This window comes from Lemur catta, chromosome 3, assembly GCF_020740605.2.
Source record: "Lemur catta isolate mLemCat1 chromosome 3, mLemCat1.pri, whole genome shotgun sequence".
Classification (NCBI taxonomy): Eukaryota; Metazoa; Chordata; class Mammalia; order Primates; family Lemuridae; genus Lemur; species Lemur catta.
In genome coordinates this window covers 56,471,334-56,488,099 of record NC_059130.1, presented here as the reverse complement: position 1 = coordinate 56,488,099, position 16,766 = coordinate 56,471,334, and the positions used below count along the sequence as shown (strand labels likewise).

The following is a 16,766-nucleotide window of genomic DNA, read 5'->3' as shown; positions in this document are numbered from 1 at the left end:
CCTCATAAATCAGATATTCCTCTTCTGAAGGATTTCTTGATGCTGCTATACGTTGGATGTAGTTGTCTGTTTAGTGACTTTTATAATTTATTTTCTAAAGACTGTATTCTTTGTCAGATATGGTCCCTGAAGTGTCTGTTTCATTAACATAGTGGTCATCTAGTGTTTTGGCAGACATTTCCTTTAATTCCTGAAGGGAAAAAAATTGCCCAATCTTTGCAGCTGGGCTCTGTGTGTGTTAGTCATACCTTTAGCACTCAGCCACTTTACAACTCTGCATTTCCTTGTGCAGACTTTGAGACTCAATCACAGGTGAGCGTTTAGGCTCTTCTGAAATCTCTTCTGAAAATGCCTCCTTCTTGAACTTAGCCTTCTTGTTTCCCAATAACATGCAGAAACACTGCAAAGCCTTTATTCTACAAAGCATTTCACTTGGTAGCTTTTTCTCGCAGGTTTTTTGGCTTGCCTGTTTTTTGCCTCAGTTGATATCTTTTGCCCTAGGTTTCAGTGGCCAGTTCATTTGCTTTCAAATATTTTTGACAGATGCCCTCCACTTAGCTACATCTCTGTCCTCAGAGATTTCCTAGTTAGGTAAAAATAAAGATAAGTCCTTTGTATTAGTCCTTCAGGGAGCCCTCAAACAGGTCAAAGCAGGCATCCACAATTCTTTGAGAATGAGATATTTTCTGCTCCCTCTGGCACCAGGAGCCCACAGCAAGAATGCAGGCTGCCACGTTCAGTACTGCCACTGAGCTGTTGGGAGGGTAGGAGAATGAGGCAAAGGTAAGTACTCCATGAAGCTCTAAACACCAAGTGTCCATTCCCTTTTTTGATTTTGATTAAGCATTTGCTTGGTTATAGTAAACCTTTGACTATTTTCCAGAGTTCTGATAAAATTAATTCTGACAGTTTTCACCAGTTTTTTTCTGTGATGAAGCTGTCTTTGGACTTTCCTCTTCCACCACTTTCTGTGACATTACCTACAAAGGCTTTTATGGCCCATGTGAATATGACATACTTTTGTTACACAGACTTTCCAGAATCCTTAAATTTTCTTATCGATATTGATGTCAACAAGAGTTTTATCTTAAAAATAGTCATGTAATATTTTGAAGTTATGAAAATGTTCTTCAGTATTATGTAGCATACTATCACATTCTAGTTGCTATATCATTAATCAGTTTTATACTATGATAAGCTTTTACATCAAAACTTGAAGGACAAATTTACAGTTAAACTTGCTGTTATTAGTACTACTAATTTAGGTCAGTCTAAACCTGCAGTTCCCAAGTTGCATTCTTAAATCTCAGGCACCCTACGATACCAAAATGAATTCACAGGAGCACAGTAGGATATTTTAAGTTTTCAAGGGAAACATAGCATTAACTGCACTTCCTATAGTCACGATTCAGACTACTAGCTCAAGGTAGTTGCAGTTTCAGCATTAGGTGGAGCTACATTCCTTTCAGTGATGTCATATATTTGTGAAGCTGGTTTTCCTTGGTTGCTGTGATTTTAAAAAATGCTGTGTGGAGTAGGAAATCAGCGAAGCAGTTTCCAAACAGATTCCAAAGTTTGAGAAGTTGTATGATGCCCAATAGGTACACACATCTCATTAGAAAGTAATATTGCTTTTTTAAGAATGAGATAAAAAGTTTTTCTTATAGTTATGTATATTATTTTTTTAAATAACTATTATCTGAGCACAGATATCAATGATCTCCTATGTTTGGGCCAAACTATTTAATAAATAGAACTATTAGATATTTCATTTGGCCTAGGGCATGTTGAAAATATAAAACATTAGGGTACTATGAACTTGAGAAAGCTTGGGAGCCTCTGGTCTGACACCTCCGTGCTGTAATAGCTGTTTATCTTTCTAGCCATATCAGTATAACTCCTACCATGAATCTGCTATCACAGTTAAATAGTTAAACTTATTTTTGCACAGTGTTCCCCTGCCCTATTTAAATGTCTTCGCTTTATTATCCATCTTATTGTATGTGTTTTTTAGTCAAAACTGGAATATGCACCTATAAAGAACAAAGACCTCATTGTCTGTCTACATATACTCTTTGCCCATAGCACAGGACATTTTATACATTTGACAAATACTTGATAAGTACCATTTGATAATTAGGCAGGGACTGTGCTTAATAAGTTTCACCATCTTTGGCTCAGTGCTGAACATAGTGTGGATACTCAAGAATTTCTGAATGAGTCATCGATTAAAATATGGTTGCCAAATATTTGGAAATTAACAATATTTCTAGAAAAGTAATAAAGCCACATTTCAGAAACTCAGCTGATATGGCTGGATTTTTTTTTTTCCTTTTCTATTGTAGTCTGCTCTTCCTCCCAGCTCTTGAATTTTAACCTCTTTTCAGTTCTTTCTTTTCCTGTTCTTCATTCTCTTACTGAATTTTACTCAAAGTGATGTAAATTACCAATCTAAAAAGGAATATCTTACAATTCTTAAAACATTTTGGTTTTTGAAAAAAATTTCTTTAAGCTCCTACTGGACCATAAACTAAATATGACTAGAAAGGGAAATAGTACTGATATGGATAAAGGATTAGACGTGATGAAAGATAAACTACAATAAATAGTAAGAGGATTTACTGTTCTGAATTTTTCACTGCATGCTATTATTTGTGGTTTATCTCCCTTAGACTCTGATTTCTTTTGTGGTTGTGTGTTTATAGTGCTGAAATTTGCAAATTTGTTGCTACTGTGATGTAAGGTATAATTGATATTTTTGCTCCATATTTTGAGAAATTTAATAATTTTTATAAGAGGAAATTTCTTCAAAATTAAAAAAGATGTTACTCAGTTATACCAAGATAAAATACTGAATTAATAAAATAAATATAAAATAGACTTTCCAGACAGTTGAAAGAAATAGCATTTACTTATTCTGATGTAATTCATAACTACTGCTTATGAATACAAACATTTACTTCTTGGATTTGCTTGTTTTAAAATTTTCATATTGTAGATTATGAAAGTAAAGTTGTAGTTTTAAGCTATTTCTAATGTGGTTATATGCAATTGCAATTGTGTCGCCTCATGAAAGAAACTTTCTAGATGTTTAATAAAAATCTTAACTCCCTCCAGATTTTTTTTTCCTAAATGAAAGCAGGTGTTGAGCATTGTCATGTCCTGATATATTGAAATTACTAAAATATTTAATAAGCTACTATGGTTTGAAGTAGTAGGCAGATGTTTTCAGTTTCCCCAGGATGACTTTTACAGCTGAGCATTTATGGTGGAAATGAGCTAAGTTTGCCAGTTAAACAACAACCAAAACCAAATAAAAAACAGACACAACAAATTTTTTTGAACTAAAATAAAACTGATATCCATTATACTTAATCTGTCTTATCACTTCATACTAAGATTTCCACACCCTAACAAAACATAAGCTTGAAGCTGCACCCTCCACCCTTAATAGTGTTATTGAGGCATAACTCACATACCATAGAATTCACCCATTTTAAGTATATATAAGTTTTATGATTTTTTAGTAAATGTATATGGTGGTTCTACCATCATCAATATCCAGTTTTTAGAGCAGTTTTATTGAGGCATAATTAACATACAATAAACTACACATATGTAAAGTACATAGTCTTGGCTTTCCCAGTTTCCAGTGAGAAATCTGCCATCCTAATCTTTGTTCCTCTGTATGTAATGTGTTTTTTCTCTTGCTTTTAGTGTTTTCTGCTTATCACTGGTTTTGAGAAATTGGATTATAGTGTGCTTTGGTGTGGTTCTGTTTGTTTTGTTTGATGTTCATTGAACTTTTTAGATACTTCTTGGATTTATAGTTTTCATCAAATTTGGAGAATTTTTAGCCATTTTTTCTGAAGTATATTTTTTATCCCCTACTCTCTCTCAGGAACTTCAATTACACACATATTAGCCACTTGAAGTTAAACTCACAGTTCACATATGTACTGTTTTGGTTATTTTCTCTCTCCCAAGTCTTTCTGTCTTCTATTTTTGATCATTTCTATTGGTATGTCTTCAAGTTCACTCAACTTTTCTTTTGCAATGTTTAATCTGCCACCAATTCCACTATGTGTGTTTTTTTAAAGTCTCAAACATTGCCCTATTTTTTTTTTTAATCTCTAGAAATTTGGTTTGGGTTTCTTTTATTTCTTCCATATCTCTATTCAACATTTTGAACAGATTGACTGTTTTAATGTCCTTGTCTGTTAATCCTAACATTTTATGTCAGTTAAGCCACCAAACTTGTGGTAGTTTATAATGTAGCAATAGAAAACAAATACACCTGGTATTCTTTGATTAGATGCCAGACATGGTGAATTTTGCCTTGTCAGGTGCTGGATATTTTTGTATTTCTATAAATATTCTTGAGCTTTGTTCTAGTTATTTGGAAACAATTTGATCTTTTGGGTACTGCTTTTTAAGATTTGTTATACAGGACAAGAGCATCGTTTAGGGGTAATTTTCTACTCCTAGGGCAACACTCTCCTGACTACTCCCTCAAATGCCCCATAAATTGAGATTTTCAAGCCTGGTTGGTGGGAACAGACACTGTTCCTACTTGTGTGCACTGAGTATTGTTCCTTCTACCCTTTTCAGGTGGTTCTTTGTTCTGCCTCAAGTATTTTCTTCATAGGCAGGTGCTCATTAATATTTTGATGAATATGTGATACGGGAAGCTCCCTGAAGATTTCAGGAGTTCTTTCTTTGAACAGCTCTCTCCTTTACCAACTGTTTTGTGAACTCTAGTTGCCTTGGTTTCCTGGTACTCTCATTTTTGTCTCCCCAACTTGGCTCCATCTGAGTTCTCCCTCCCTGCACTGTGTCCTAGAAACCCTTAAGACAGTAAGCTGGAGCAGTCTTAGGCCTCATCTTGTTTGTTTTGCCTCTCTCAGAAATCACTGTTCTTCATTGCCTAATGTCCAATGTCTTTAACGCTTTTTTCATATATTTTGTCTAATTTTTTAGTTGTTTGAATTGAGAGGCTTTATTACTACTACTTCTTGGTTATAAGTGTAAGTCCTTCAGTTACTTTTAAATAATTAAAAATTTGAATAAAATAAAATTTTAATTATTTAAATTTAATGGAACAACTTTTACTAGGAAATATTCCTCCTAAAATGTTATGCTATGTGCAATATCTAAAGTCTTAATACTGAAGCACCATTTTTAATCCTAGTGTACTAATTCTAGGCCAAAGGATGACAAAGCCATATCTCTGAATGACCTAACTCACAGTTCCTCATTTTCATTTTGCACACCATTAATATTTGTTTGCCTAAGGAAATTGCAGGTTCTTTTGCTTAGATAATTACAACCCATAATTATCTGACTAACTAAATTATCAGAAATGGAAAGATAATGTCATTTTATATCTCAAGTAGAACATAAACCCATTTATTTATGCAAAAAAACCGTAAAATTTTCTGTATTAATTAGATAAATGTTAAACATAACTGTTATTCACATAGTCAGACTTCCTTGTTTCTAATTTTTGTATGCTATTTTAATGGCATATTATTTAGCTTTATGCTTTCCCTCCTACATCGTCTATGTACATAATTCTGTAATTTTTCCATGTAATTATTGAAGTAAGTATTTAGATAAACAAGAATTTTATATAACTTGTATCGTTTTATGCCCTACAGACAGCTTTTGAGAGATGCTTTTCATTTCTATAAAATTTCTTATAGTTTTAATTAAGAATTTTTAATGGTTTCTCTAATTAAAACAGGAAGATGATGGTTATCTCATAGATCCTCTGGGAGAAGAGTTTTTGTTGTTTAAGCAGATTGTTTTTTTTCTCTTTCTGAACAGATAACAGAGACATAGTTCTATATATTAAGAATTGACGTTATTGGATATTTATTTATGCTAACAGGTACTTTGGAAGTTCGTCTTATGGGCTGCCAAGATATCCTAGAGAATGTCCCTGGACGGTCAAAAGCCACATCGGTCGCGCTACCTGGTTGGAGTCCAAGTGAAACCAGATCATCTTTCATGAGCAGAACGAGTAAAAGTAAAAGCGGAAGTAGTCGAAATCTTCTAAAAACCGATGACTTGTCCAGTTCAGTAACCAGATTTTTAAAAATCATTTAACTAATTAAGGGGCCTGTCCAAGGGACTTAACAATGGAAAGTGTTCAAGTTGGCCAAAAAACTTTAAAATTATGATTTTTATAATTTAATTTTAAAATATTAAAACCTATAATAATAGGAAACAAAATGGCAACAGATTTTACTTTGCTGAAAATATATTAGAAAACAGAATGACAGATGACATTAATTCTTTTGAAAGAATGAAATATTGAGCATCACTGTTTATTCCAAACTGAAATTTTGATCACTAACCACTGGTCCAGACATGTTTACTGAGATAGCAGCCCAGTAGTCAACTGAGAGGAGGGACGGGGCAGGTTGGAGAGAGTAAAATGCACAAGGTTAGGAAGCACTTTGGAGACATTCTGAAGTATGATTATCAATATAAACTATATATAAATGTATAACTGGAAGGAGGAAAGGCATGTGACAGTTCAACCTAGTATAGAGTACAAAGATAAACTTGCCTATGTTTCCTGGTATATGACAGAAACTTTAGGAAAGATGTGAAAATAAACAATTATTTAAGGCAACAAGCTTTATAAATAGCAAATGTAGAGAAAGAAAAACTGGATGATTGATACTGACACACAAACATACATACTGTATGTAGTATGTACTGACCAGTGCAGTGAACAACTGCTGGTCACCTGTTAGTCCTTTCTGTCACATTCCAGCATAAACAAAACAGATAACAGTTTTTATTTGTGTTTTTATTAAACACAAAGGATAATTTGGGAGGGTCTGGTTGGAAGTGTGTGTGTATATCTAACTAGCCATTTAGGATTCAAAAGTTTCAGTATTGATTATGAAAAATCGTATTTTCAATGGGTCTTAAGATTTTTGTTGCTATGAAATAGTGGTACTTCATTTTAAAGGTTTAAAGTTTTTAAGGACGTTTATAAAATTTAATTACAGATGACGTCTGTGCTGTTTTGAAGCTAGATAATACTGTGGTTGGTCAAACTAGCTGGAAACCTATTTCCAATCAGTCTTGGGACCAGAAGTTTACACTGGAACTAGATAGGGTAAGATGAGAAACTTTTTAGTTGAATTTTTATTATATTTGTTATTCATTTTGAATGTAAGTTTTATTTTTTAGAATGCTTTAAGAAGTTTTATTCTTAAAAAGAATAAAAAGAGAACTTAGATATTTTTGACATTTCTCATTTCATAAGTTGTACATGAGTCTATTCAAGATAGAGGTGCATATAAGATTGCTGCAGGAGCTTTCATTTGTATAGTGATTAGAAAAATGTATAGTTTATATTAACCTGAAAGGTCAGCAACCAGGGTGAGTTGTTAGAAATTTCTTATTTTAACAACACATTGTCTAGCCACTAAGGTGATTCTTCTGACTCACCATTTGTGGGTTACCTTATCAGAGCTGCATTTGAAATGAGCTTTCACACTCATTTGTCTCAGTGTTTTTCAAGAACGATATTATGGGTAGACTTCAATCTGTCCATAAAACCCTGCAGAAGTGAACTTGGTCCACATTAGTTTTCAATCTATGATAATAACTGTATTTTAGGTTCAAATCCATGCATTGGGTTGTGGGGAGGAAAATATTAAAACAATTTTATCTAAAACATAAATATATTAAGCTTTTTCACTATTTAGTATTCAGATTGGTGATACATATGTCATTTAAAAATTACTTTTATTTGCAAAAGCAGATTTTTAATGCTTAATGATACGAGCTGTGAAAATGTTTGGTGATTACTGTTCTAGCCTCTACTTTTAAAATATTTTTGCAATTTATCTTTTACTATCTTCACAGCCAGCAACCTAATTCAGACCCATGTGGTTCCTTTTCTTGGTTCAGATACTGTCGGCCACTTAAATGTTGTATGTACTTGCACAAAATACTTAGCCTTTTATGTATTCCAGTTTCCTTATCTTTAATATGATCTGTCTGAGATGTGTGAGGATTAAATATATCCTCTAAAAATCTTAGAATAGTGATAAGAACTTGATTAATGTCAGCTATTTTTTCTAAAATAATCTACTAACTGATCTCCATTTGTCTAAGTACCAGACTGATTATTCAAAGAACACTACTTTCATCCTGGCATTCCTACTGAGATTTAGGATTATTAACTTATTCATTAAATCATTCACTCATTTAATCAGCTAATATTCGTTGATACCTTCTGTGTGTTCCAGGTACTTCCAGGTGGTAGATTAGCAGTGAACAATATAAACAAGGTCTCCCATATTCCCTCAAGGAATATTGGCTTTTCAGTATATATCTAATTAGTTGCAGACTTTTTACCATTACGTCAAAACTGTCTATAAAAGTCTACCGCCTTATTTCCCAGACCTACCTTTATTTTGATGATTTCAGTTTATAAATATTGAGGACTTTGCTAGGCTAAGGTGTTTATACTTGGTAGTGAGGATAGAAGAGAGAGAAAAGAAAAATTGACCTTGGGATTTGTTTGAAAGATAAATTTGAGGGATTGGCAAAAAACTACTCCAGTTGTACAACTTTAAGATGATGAGAACTTGAACTAAAATGTGGCAGTACGAATAGAAAGAAAAGGGTGTATATGGGAAATGAAGTAAAAATCAGTATGACTTAATAACTAATTGGATCTGAGTCCAGAGAAGGAATTTGTTAGTAAGTGGCAAAGAAAATGGTGCCACAGAAACTAGAAAAGGTCTATATTAGAGGGGATGGGTTCTGTTTAACTAGTTTTTTAGCAGTAAATAAAGATACAGAACTGGAAGTCAGAGATAGGTAAGTAGATTTGGAGGTCATCTAATTATAGGTTTTAGTGAGCACCATCCAAGTGGGTTAAACCAATCCATTATTCTACAAATACTTATTAAGCACCTTATATATGCCAGGCATTTTGCTAGGTTTTAGATTTACAGAGATAGTGTGTACTCTTAGACTTAATAATCACTGATTTTATGTTCTGTGCCAAGTACCGTCTTAGATGCTGGTGATGATCGATCAAAATAGTCAAAATCTCTATACTTATGGACCTTATATTCTAAAGAGGGAAGATAAATAGTAAACAAGTTTTAAAAAATCTACAAGTGCAGTGAATGAAATGAACACAGTGGTGTAAGGAGTAGGGGGCACTTTACATAGGTAATTAGGGAGTCTCTTGAGGAGGCTGACCTGAGACCTGAAGGGTGAAAAGTTGCCAGAGTTGCAGAGATCCAGGGAAAGAGTGTTCCCAGCGGAGGATACAAACATACTAACTCTCTGAGGTAGGAGATGCCTTTGTATGTTGCAGCCAGAAAAATTTTGAGACAGAAGAGCAGTATGATGTAGACTAGCAGAGAGAGGTAGGTTCCAGATTACTAGGGAGTCTGTAGGCTGTGTGTGAAATGCAAGACAATTGAAGGGTTTTTAATAGAGGAGTTGACATCCTCTGATTTTACCTATAGTAAATGATCTGGTAGAAATAAGTGCTGTGTACTATAGAAGCCAATGGAATTACTAACCCATAATGAGAGTATATAAAGGGGGAAAAAAAAAAAACAAAAAAACCCACACACATCTAACATCCAATCTTAATCAGTATCCCAGAGGTAGGAAGAGAGAAAGAAAGGTTTGCCAAGAAGAAAACTTTGTGTTGGATCAGATCATACCTAGAACATTATATAAATTTATCCAGTGAAGAATTGCCAGAATGATGAAATGAAAATCCTGTTACCAATGTAACAATTCAGATAAAATGGGATTTTAAGCCTGATAAAGAAGAGATTTAGCAAAGATTTGATAACCATCTTTAAAGTTAGGAGGAACATGTGGAGTAAGAATTAGACTAGGGATAGCAATGAAATTTCAATTTGTGTGTCAGCTGTCATCAATGGTAGGGGATTCCAGGGGCTCACTCTTTTTTTTTTTTTCTTTTTTTTTTCTTTCAGCTCTTCATGGGGGTACAAAAGCTCAGGTTAGATACATTGTCCGTGTCCCACCCATCCCCCTGAGTCAGAGCCTCAGGCGTGTCCATTCTCCAGACATTCACCTGGCATTCACCATGTAGTCATACCTCCATCCCCTCCCCCCTCCACCTCCCCAAGTCGGGACCTTCAAGCATGACCATTCCCCAGACGGTGCACAACTGCACTCATCATGTAGGCATACATCCATCCCCTCCCCCCACCCCCCACCCCCATCTCAGTCTGATATCCAATGTGCATTTAGGTGATGATCAGGGAAACCAGTTTTCTGGTGAGTACAGGGGCTCACTCTTAAGAACATTCCTCGGTGCTGATTTTTAGAGGAGGTTACTCTGATCAAGTAGCAGTGTTTGCCAAACGCTTGAAGGAGGGGACATGTTCCATCATTAGATTAACTATGTACTTTGTGGCTATGGAGGACAAAGCAAAAGTCAACGGATGGCTGATTCATTTCAGTCAAAGAAGAATGATACTATTAAAGAATAAATGAAATGAGCTGCTATAGGAAGTAGTAAATTAGCAGTAAAGTCCAATGAGTAACTTACAACAGAGACTTTAAGAGAATTCTTATATCAGAAAATGTTACACTTCTAAGATTTTTTAACTCTAGATTTTCTCCTTAAGGATAGGACAAGAACTAGCATTGTTATATGCTATCATTTAATAGTTTAACAAGATAATTAGACCATGATAATTCAGTGAAGCCCAGTAGAGAAAGAGATATAGTTGAGATTCTTAGTGTATATCATGCCTTGTTATATTTGCATCTTTTTTCTTAACTGTGTGAATAGGTGTTAATATTTATGACCATAAAATGTTTCTTTCAGTTTCCACTCTTTTTCCCCCACCCCCCACTCATTTTTAAATGTGGGTAATAGGTTTGCTATAACTGACTTTGAAGCCAGATGGACTAGGTTCATTGTCCATCTACTGACTGCTTCTTAGCTGTTTGATTGTGGGCAAATTACATAACCTTGTTACTGGGCATTTGTTTTACCATCTCTAAATTAGGGGTAAGAATGTAATATTCACAGGACTGTTAGGAAGAAAACCTGAAGTAATGTATATAAAATGCCTTGCATTGTTTGGCACATTTTAGCTATTCAATGATTTTCTTTAGCCCTGGGCTTCAAAGCATGGCTATGAATTTGAATATAATGAAAGGGCATTTTAGGTAATGGGAAACTAATTAGTTGAATGTCATTTTCTTTCATTTCAGAGCCTATTTAAAGTAATTATAGGATTTTTGATGAGTAATATGATCAAAATGAGACAAAGAATTAGCATTAGAGGTAAAATGACTAGCTAGGAGATTTCTCTTGTATCAAGGTTATTGTTACAGAGTTTTATATTTAAAAGAGAACTTAAAAATAATTCAGTGTCTTGCCATCATTTTACAATTAAGGAAAACAAGATTGAGGATAGTTACGTGTTACTAAATTTCAGAACTGGTACTAGACCTTCAGTGTTCTAACTTTTAAGTGGATGCTCTTTCCTCTGTTGATTTGAATGAGAGGACGGTAACAGTGGCACAGAGGAGGAACCACCAAAAGATGACAAGTGCCTGGAACAGAGGAAAAAGTTTAAAACTGGAAGATTTGGAACAATAGAAAGACTATAACTGTTGATATGGTTGTTCATTACTTGAATTAGTAATCCTTACCTAACACTGTTTTTCTTCTATATGGCATCAGACATTCCTTCTCACTTTGAAGTAATCCTCCCTTTGAAACTTTGGAGACATTGCATGGCTAAGTAGACCTTGTAGGTTCCTGATATGCGTGCTCCTTGTCCCTAATTAGATTATAAACTTTTCCTTGGCAGAGACCACATTCCCTATGAAAATAGTTCCTTCTGTTTACATAGTACATTTCATGTTTTCATGTGCTTTTAACTTTTATTCCTTATATTTATAGAATATTTATTTATAGAAAATGATTATAAAAATATTTATAGAAAATGTTATTTTAAACTGACATGGTTGTTTCAAGCATTTTGCCTCATATGTCAAGTTTCACTTCTCTGACATTCTGGAACTAAGTTCTCTGTACTGTTTCTCTCCTTTTCAAGACACAAAAATCATAGGTCCTTTTAGAATTGTAGAATAATTCTAGAAATGACATAGATCTAAAATGATCTAGAAAAGTTCAAATTATTTTCCAGGGAGCTTCAGTATTCTGCAGAATTATCTCAGGAGGAAATACAGAGTCTTTTTTTGTTGTTTTGGAATTCTGTATAAGATGTCATTAGAATTTTGACACTTCAAAGATAAAAGTTTTTAAATTACTGGTGTAATTTAGCTCCTTCATTTTACAAATTAAGGAAATTATGGTCTAGGTGCTAAATTACTAGTTTAGGGTATAATCCAGGATTCTTAATGAAGTCTACTGACTACTAGTTCTATGTTTTCTATTCTATCAGGTTATTTTTTTATATTTTCTTATAAAATTTGGTCTTTATTATAAACACAGTAGCTGTGCACTCTTTCATTTTCACTGAATTTCCTCAGCCATCCTGTTAAAAAAAAGCTTAATCAGGCTCCCATGAGAGACTGAAATAAAAGACAACATGGTACATTAAGCCCTATAATCTAATTCTTTCCCTTGTATATTTCTTTTTGAATAATTCAACCTTAGTAATGTAGTAGAGAAAAATCTTTATTGATATTAGAAACCAAGAAGGGCCCTGTCCTTACAACTAAAACTTAGAACAATTTTAGCTGGAATCAGTTTTGTGAAGAGAGAATGATAGAAAACATTGGTCACTGGGAAAGGAGAGACAAGAGGATCTCAGGGGTAGTTAGGACAAGCAAAAAGATGGTAAATGGATTGGGACTGCTATGGGATTGAAGAATCAGTTGGGTGTTGAGGTGCTAGAGAGAGTGAGCTAGAATGTTAGAAGGATGCAGACGGTTGAGATTGTGAAAATATTGCCATTGTTGGTATGGTAGTATGATGACAGGAGTCAAAGGCTGAGGTAGGATAGAGCTGTAGTCCCAACCCCAGGGCCATGTACTGGTACCGGTACTGGTCCGTGGCCTGTTAGGAACTGGGCTGCACCACTGCTTGAGCTTGGCACCTCCGACCCCTGGTCCCTGAAAAATTGTCTTGCATGAAACTTAGGGACCAGGCTGCATAGCAGGAGGTGAGTGGCAGGCAGTGAAGCTTCATCTCTCTTCACAGCCACTCCTCATCACTCACATCACCACCTGAGCTCTGCCTACCCTCACACCCCTCCATGGAAAAATTGTCTTCCATGAAATCCAGTCCCTGGTGCCAAAAAGGTTGGGAACCACTGCCATCGAGGACAAGATTATAAGAGAAGAATTCAAGGGACTCTTACTGTTTATTGGTTTCTAACTTTTAGAAATTGTAAATTCACAATTCACACTACTTTAAAGAAGATTGGAATTTAACTCTCTTAAACCACCACACTCCTATTCTCATTCTCCCAAATAATTAGGTTAAATCAATAATTTAGAGTTGCTTATTATTACTATATAAATAGTCTATAGATGAACATATTCTGTATCATGATTACATTTCCTTTTTAGTACTTCCACCACCCCCAAGGTTGATAAATGCCTCTTTGTTTTGTTTTGCTTTGCTTAGTTTTCTAAATACCTATCATTTATCCCCAAAATCTCCAGAAGGACTCTAAAACAACTCTAGGCAAAGATATCTGATAATCTATTAGTTACCCTACCTTCCTCATTGGAAACATCCTTTCTGGAGTCTTATATCTTTCTGCTTCAATTTCAATAGCTGCTACACAGCCTTTATTTTGAGAATTCCATCCTTCTGTGTTATGGATCATTTGAGTCTAAGATCACTCCATCCTTGCTTTACTTCCTCATGTTGGTGGATCATATCCTCCATTTTCATGTTGAGAAAAGGTAAATGAAAAAGTTTTAGAGATGTTATGTCTGAAAATATGCATATTCTACTATCACACTTATAGTGTAGAATTCTAGGTTGGAGATTATTTTCATTAATTTTGAGTAGTTGTGTGATTATTTCCTAGCCCCAGTATTACAGTTGAGAATTTTTATGCCTTTCTGATTTTTAATCTTTGATCTAGATCTGCTCGATCTTGGAAAGGTTTTAAGATCTTATCTTTTTCCTGGGATACTGATATTTCACAGCTGTGTATCTTAATCTGAGCATCTTTCATTCTTTGTGGTGGATACTGTGTGGCACCTTCAGTTTAAAAGTTCATTTGCTTTAGATACAATAAATTTTCTTGACTTATTGATAATTTTCTCATCTACATTTTCAGTGTTTTCTCTTGCTAGTTGAACCTTTTGGATTTATCCTTTGATTATCTTTTGTCTATTATTTTCTATTTGTTTGTTCTACTTTTTAGGAAATTTTGATAACCTATATCTGAAAAATTTATATATGATATTACATTTTTAATTTCTAAAAGTTCATTCTTGTTCTTTTTTTTTTTAAACTAACACCCTGTTTTATTCTAATGGAGATAATATCATCTTATATTGTTGAGGGTATCAGTTTTAAGTTTTTTTCCGCCTGAATTGCCTCTGTTTCTTCTGAGATCCCTTTTATGATCTCTATCATATTGCATATTTGGTCAGATGTCTGACCATCTTTGGCTGTCATTTGAGGCACTAAAATTAACTGATTGAAAGCTGTGTGTGTGAGGCTGCCCGAGTTCTGAAGTAATTGAGAGAAATAAAGACATGACTAATGGAAAATAAAATGTCATCTATATTACTGAAAAATAAGCTGATATCTGAGAGTGTGGTTGGGTGTGCAGCAACAATGGAGTTATACCCAGTCCCTTGGATTACTGTGGGCTCCAGCCTATTAAAATATAAGGCATGGGAAAGAAGAACAAATAGTATGATTCCATTGAACTGCCTGGCTCTCAAGAAAAAAAGAAGCAATGGACTGTCTCATTCATGCCCAGTTTCTCTCCTAAGGTCTTCTATGAGGTAACTGGCTCTGGCAGATAAGTAAGGGTGTTGAGGCAGAGACCTAGGTATTTAGGGAAAATGGAAAAATTATTCTTCATAGAAACTGGCAGAGGACAATGCTTTCCCCCCTACAAAAGGATTAAAATGCATGCAAGATCCTGTTAATGGGGAGTAAGACTTCGTAATATAGCTGAACAAGAATAGGAATACAAAGACACTATTATTAATTTTTATATGGTATAAACTGACATCAGGCATATTGTTTAATATGAAATGCTGTTTTTTTAACTTGTAATGAAGTTATAATAATACCCTTTTTACCTCTCCTTTGCTGCTTCCAGATTCTACTACTATTAAATAACATGTCATATCCTTTTCTGAGGCTTATATGACTCCTCTGAGACTATGAGCTATATACATCTGGCCCTTGAACAATACAAGGGTTATGGGTACCGACCCCCATACAGTTGAAAATCCATGTATAACTTTTTTTTTTTTGAGACAGGCTCACTCTGTTGCCCAGGCTAGAGTGCTGTGGCATCATCCCCTAGTTCACAGCAACCTCAAACTCCTGAGCTCAAGCGATCCTCCTGCCTCAGCCTCCCAAGTAGCTGAGACTGCAGGTTTGTGCCACCATGCCCGGCTAATTTTTTCTATTTTAGTTGCCCGGCTAATTTTTTCTATTTTTAGTAGAAACAGAGGTCTCGTTCTTGCTGAGGCTGGTCTCGAACTCTTGACCCCAAGCAATTGCCCTGCTTCGGCCTCCCTGAGTGCTAGGATTACAGGTGTGAACCACCACACTCAGCCCACGCATAACTTTTGACCCCCTGAGAACATGACTACTAATAGCCTACGTTGACTAGAAGCCTTACTGATGACATAAACAGTTGATTAACACATATTTTATATTTTGTGGAAAGTGCAAGGTTTTTGTGCCTGCTGGCATAGCTGCAGCAATGGCTTCAGGAATTTCCCTTCTTTTTTTACAGTGATCCTTATGCCAGATTCATTTATCTTGAAATGGGGGGCAACTGTAGCTGCAGACCTCAATCTATGGTACATGTCAAGCAATTCAACTTTTTCTTGTAATGTTATGACTTTTCTCTGCTTCTTGGGGTCACTTCCAGCACCAGTAGTGGCACTTTGTAAGCATCCCATAGTGTTATTCAGGGTTTATGGTATTGCACTAAACACCATGAAAAATATGCAACAAATAATAGAAGTGATACGCAATTTTCTAGAGAGAGGAACTGCTCACACGGAGATGATTAGCATCACGTGGTATTTTAAGTAGATACTGCCAACACCTAGACTTACTGCAAATAGCAATAGGAAGTGGCTACAAAATTATATAGTAGTACAAGTGTGTACTATAGTTAATTTTATACAGTTATTTAATACTGCATCTTTATGTTTTTTTATATTTCTCTTGACTACAAATAGTGCCATGTACAGTCTGTAAGTGAAAGTGTGTATAAGTTTTGATAAATTTTAACTTTCTATAATAGATTCATGTATATTTTATGGTAGTAAATAACAAAATAGACTAGAATCTACATATATTTTAGGCATTCATGAGATTCCTTTTTCTTAATTTTTTCGATATTTCTAGGTTACATGGTTCATCTGTAAGTTTTTTCAAATTGTCACAAATCTCCAAAACATTTTCTAATACATTTATTGAAAAAATGTACATTTAAGTGGACCCATGCAGTTCAAACCCATGTTGTTCAAGGGTCAATTGTATATAATCATCTACTTTTTTTTTCCATCTGTTATTTCTTAACCAC

At 34.7% G+C, this 16,766-nt stretch overlaps 1 protein-coding gene across 1 annotated transcript in view; it reads left to right on the top strand.

Annotated features, from left to right (window-relative positions):
* The window catches only part of PKN2 (protein kinase N2), a 139,460-nt gene that overhangs the window by 87,002 nt on the left and 35,692 nt on the right, over positions 1 to 16,766 (top strand). Inside the window, exons 7-8 of the mRNA XM_045547589.1 lie at positions 5,894 to 6,079; positions 7,029 to 7,138. Of these exons, the coding sequence (XP_045403545.1) occupies positions 5,894 to 6,079; positions 7,029 to 7,138 (296 nt within the window). The remainder of the gene's footprint in view (positions 1 to 5,893; positions 6,080 to 7,028; positions 7,139 to 16,766) is intronic.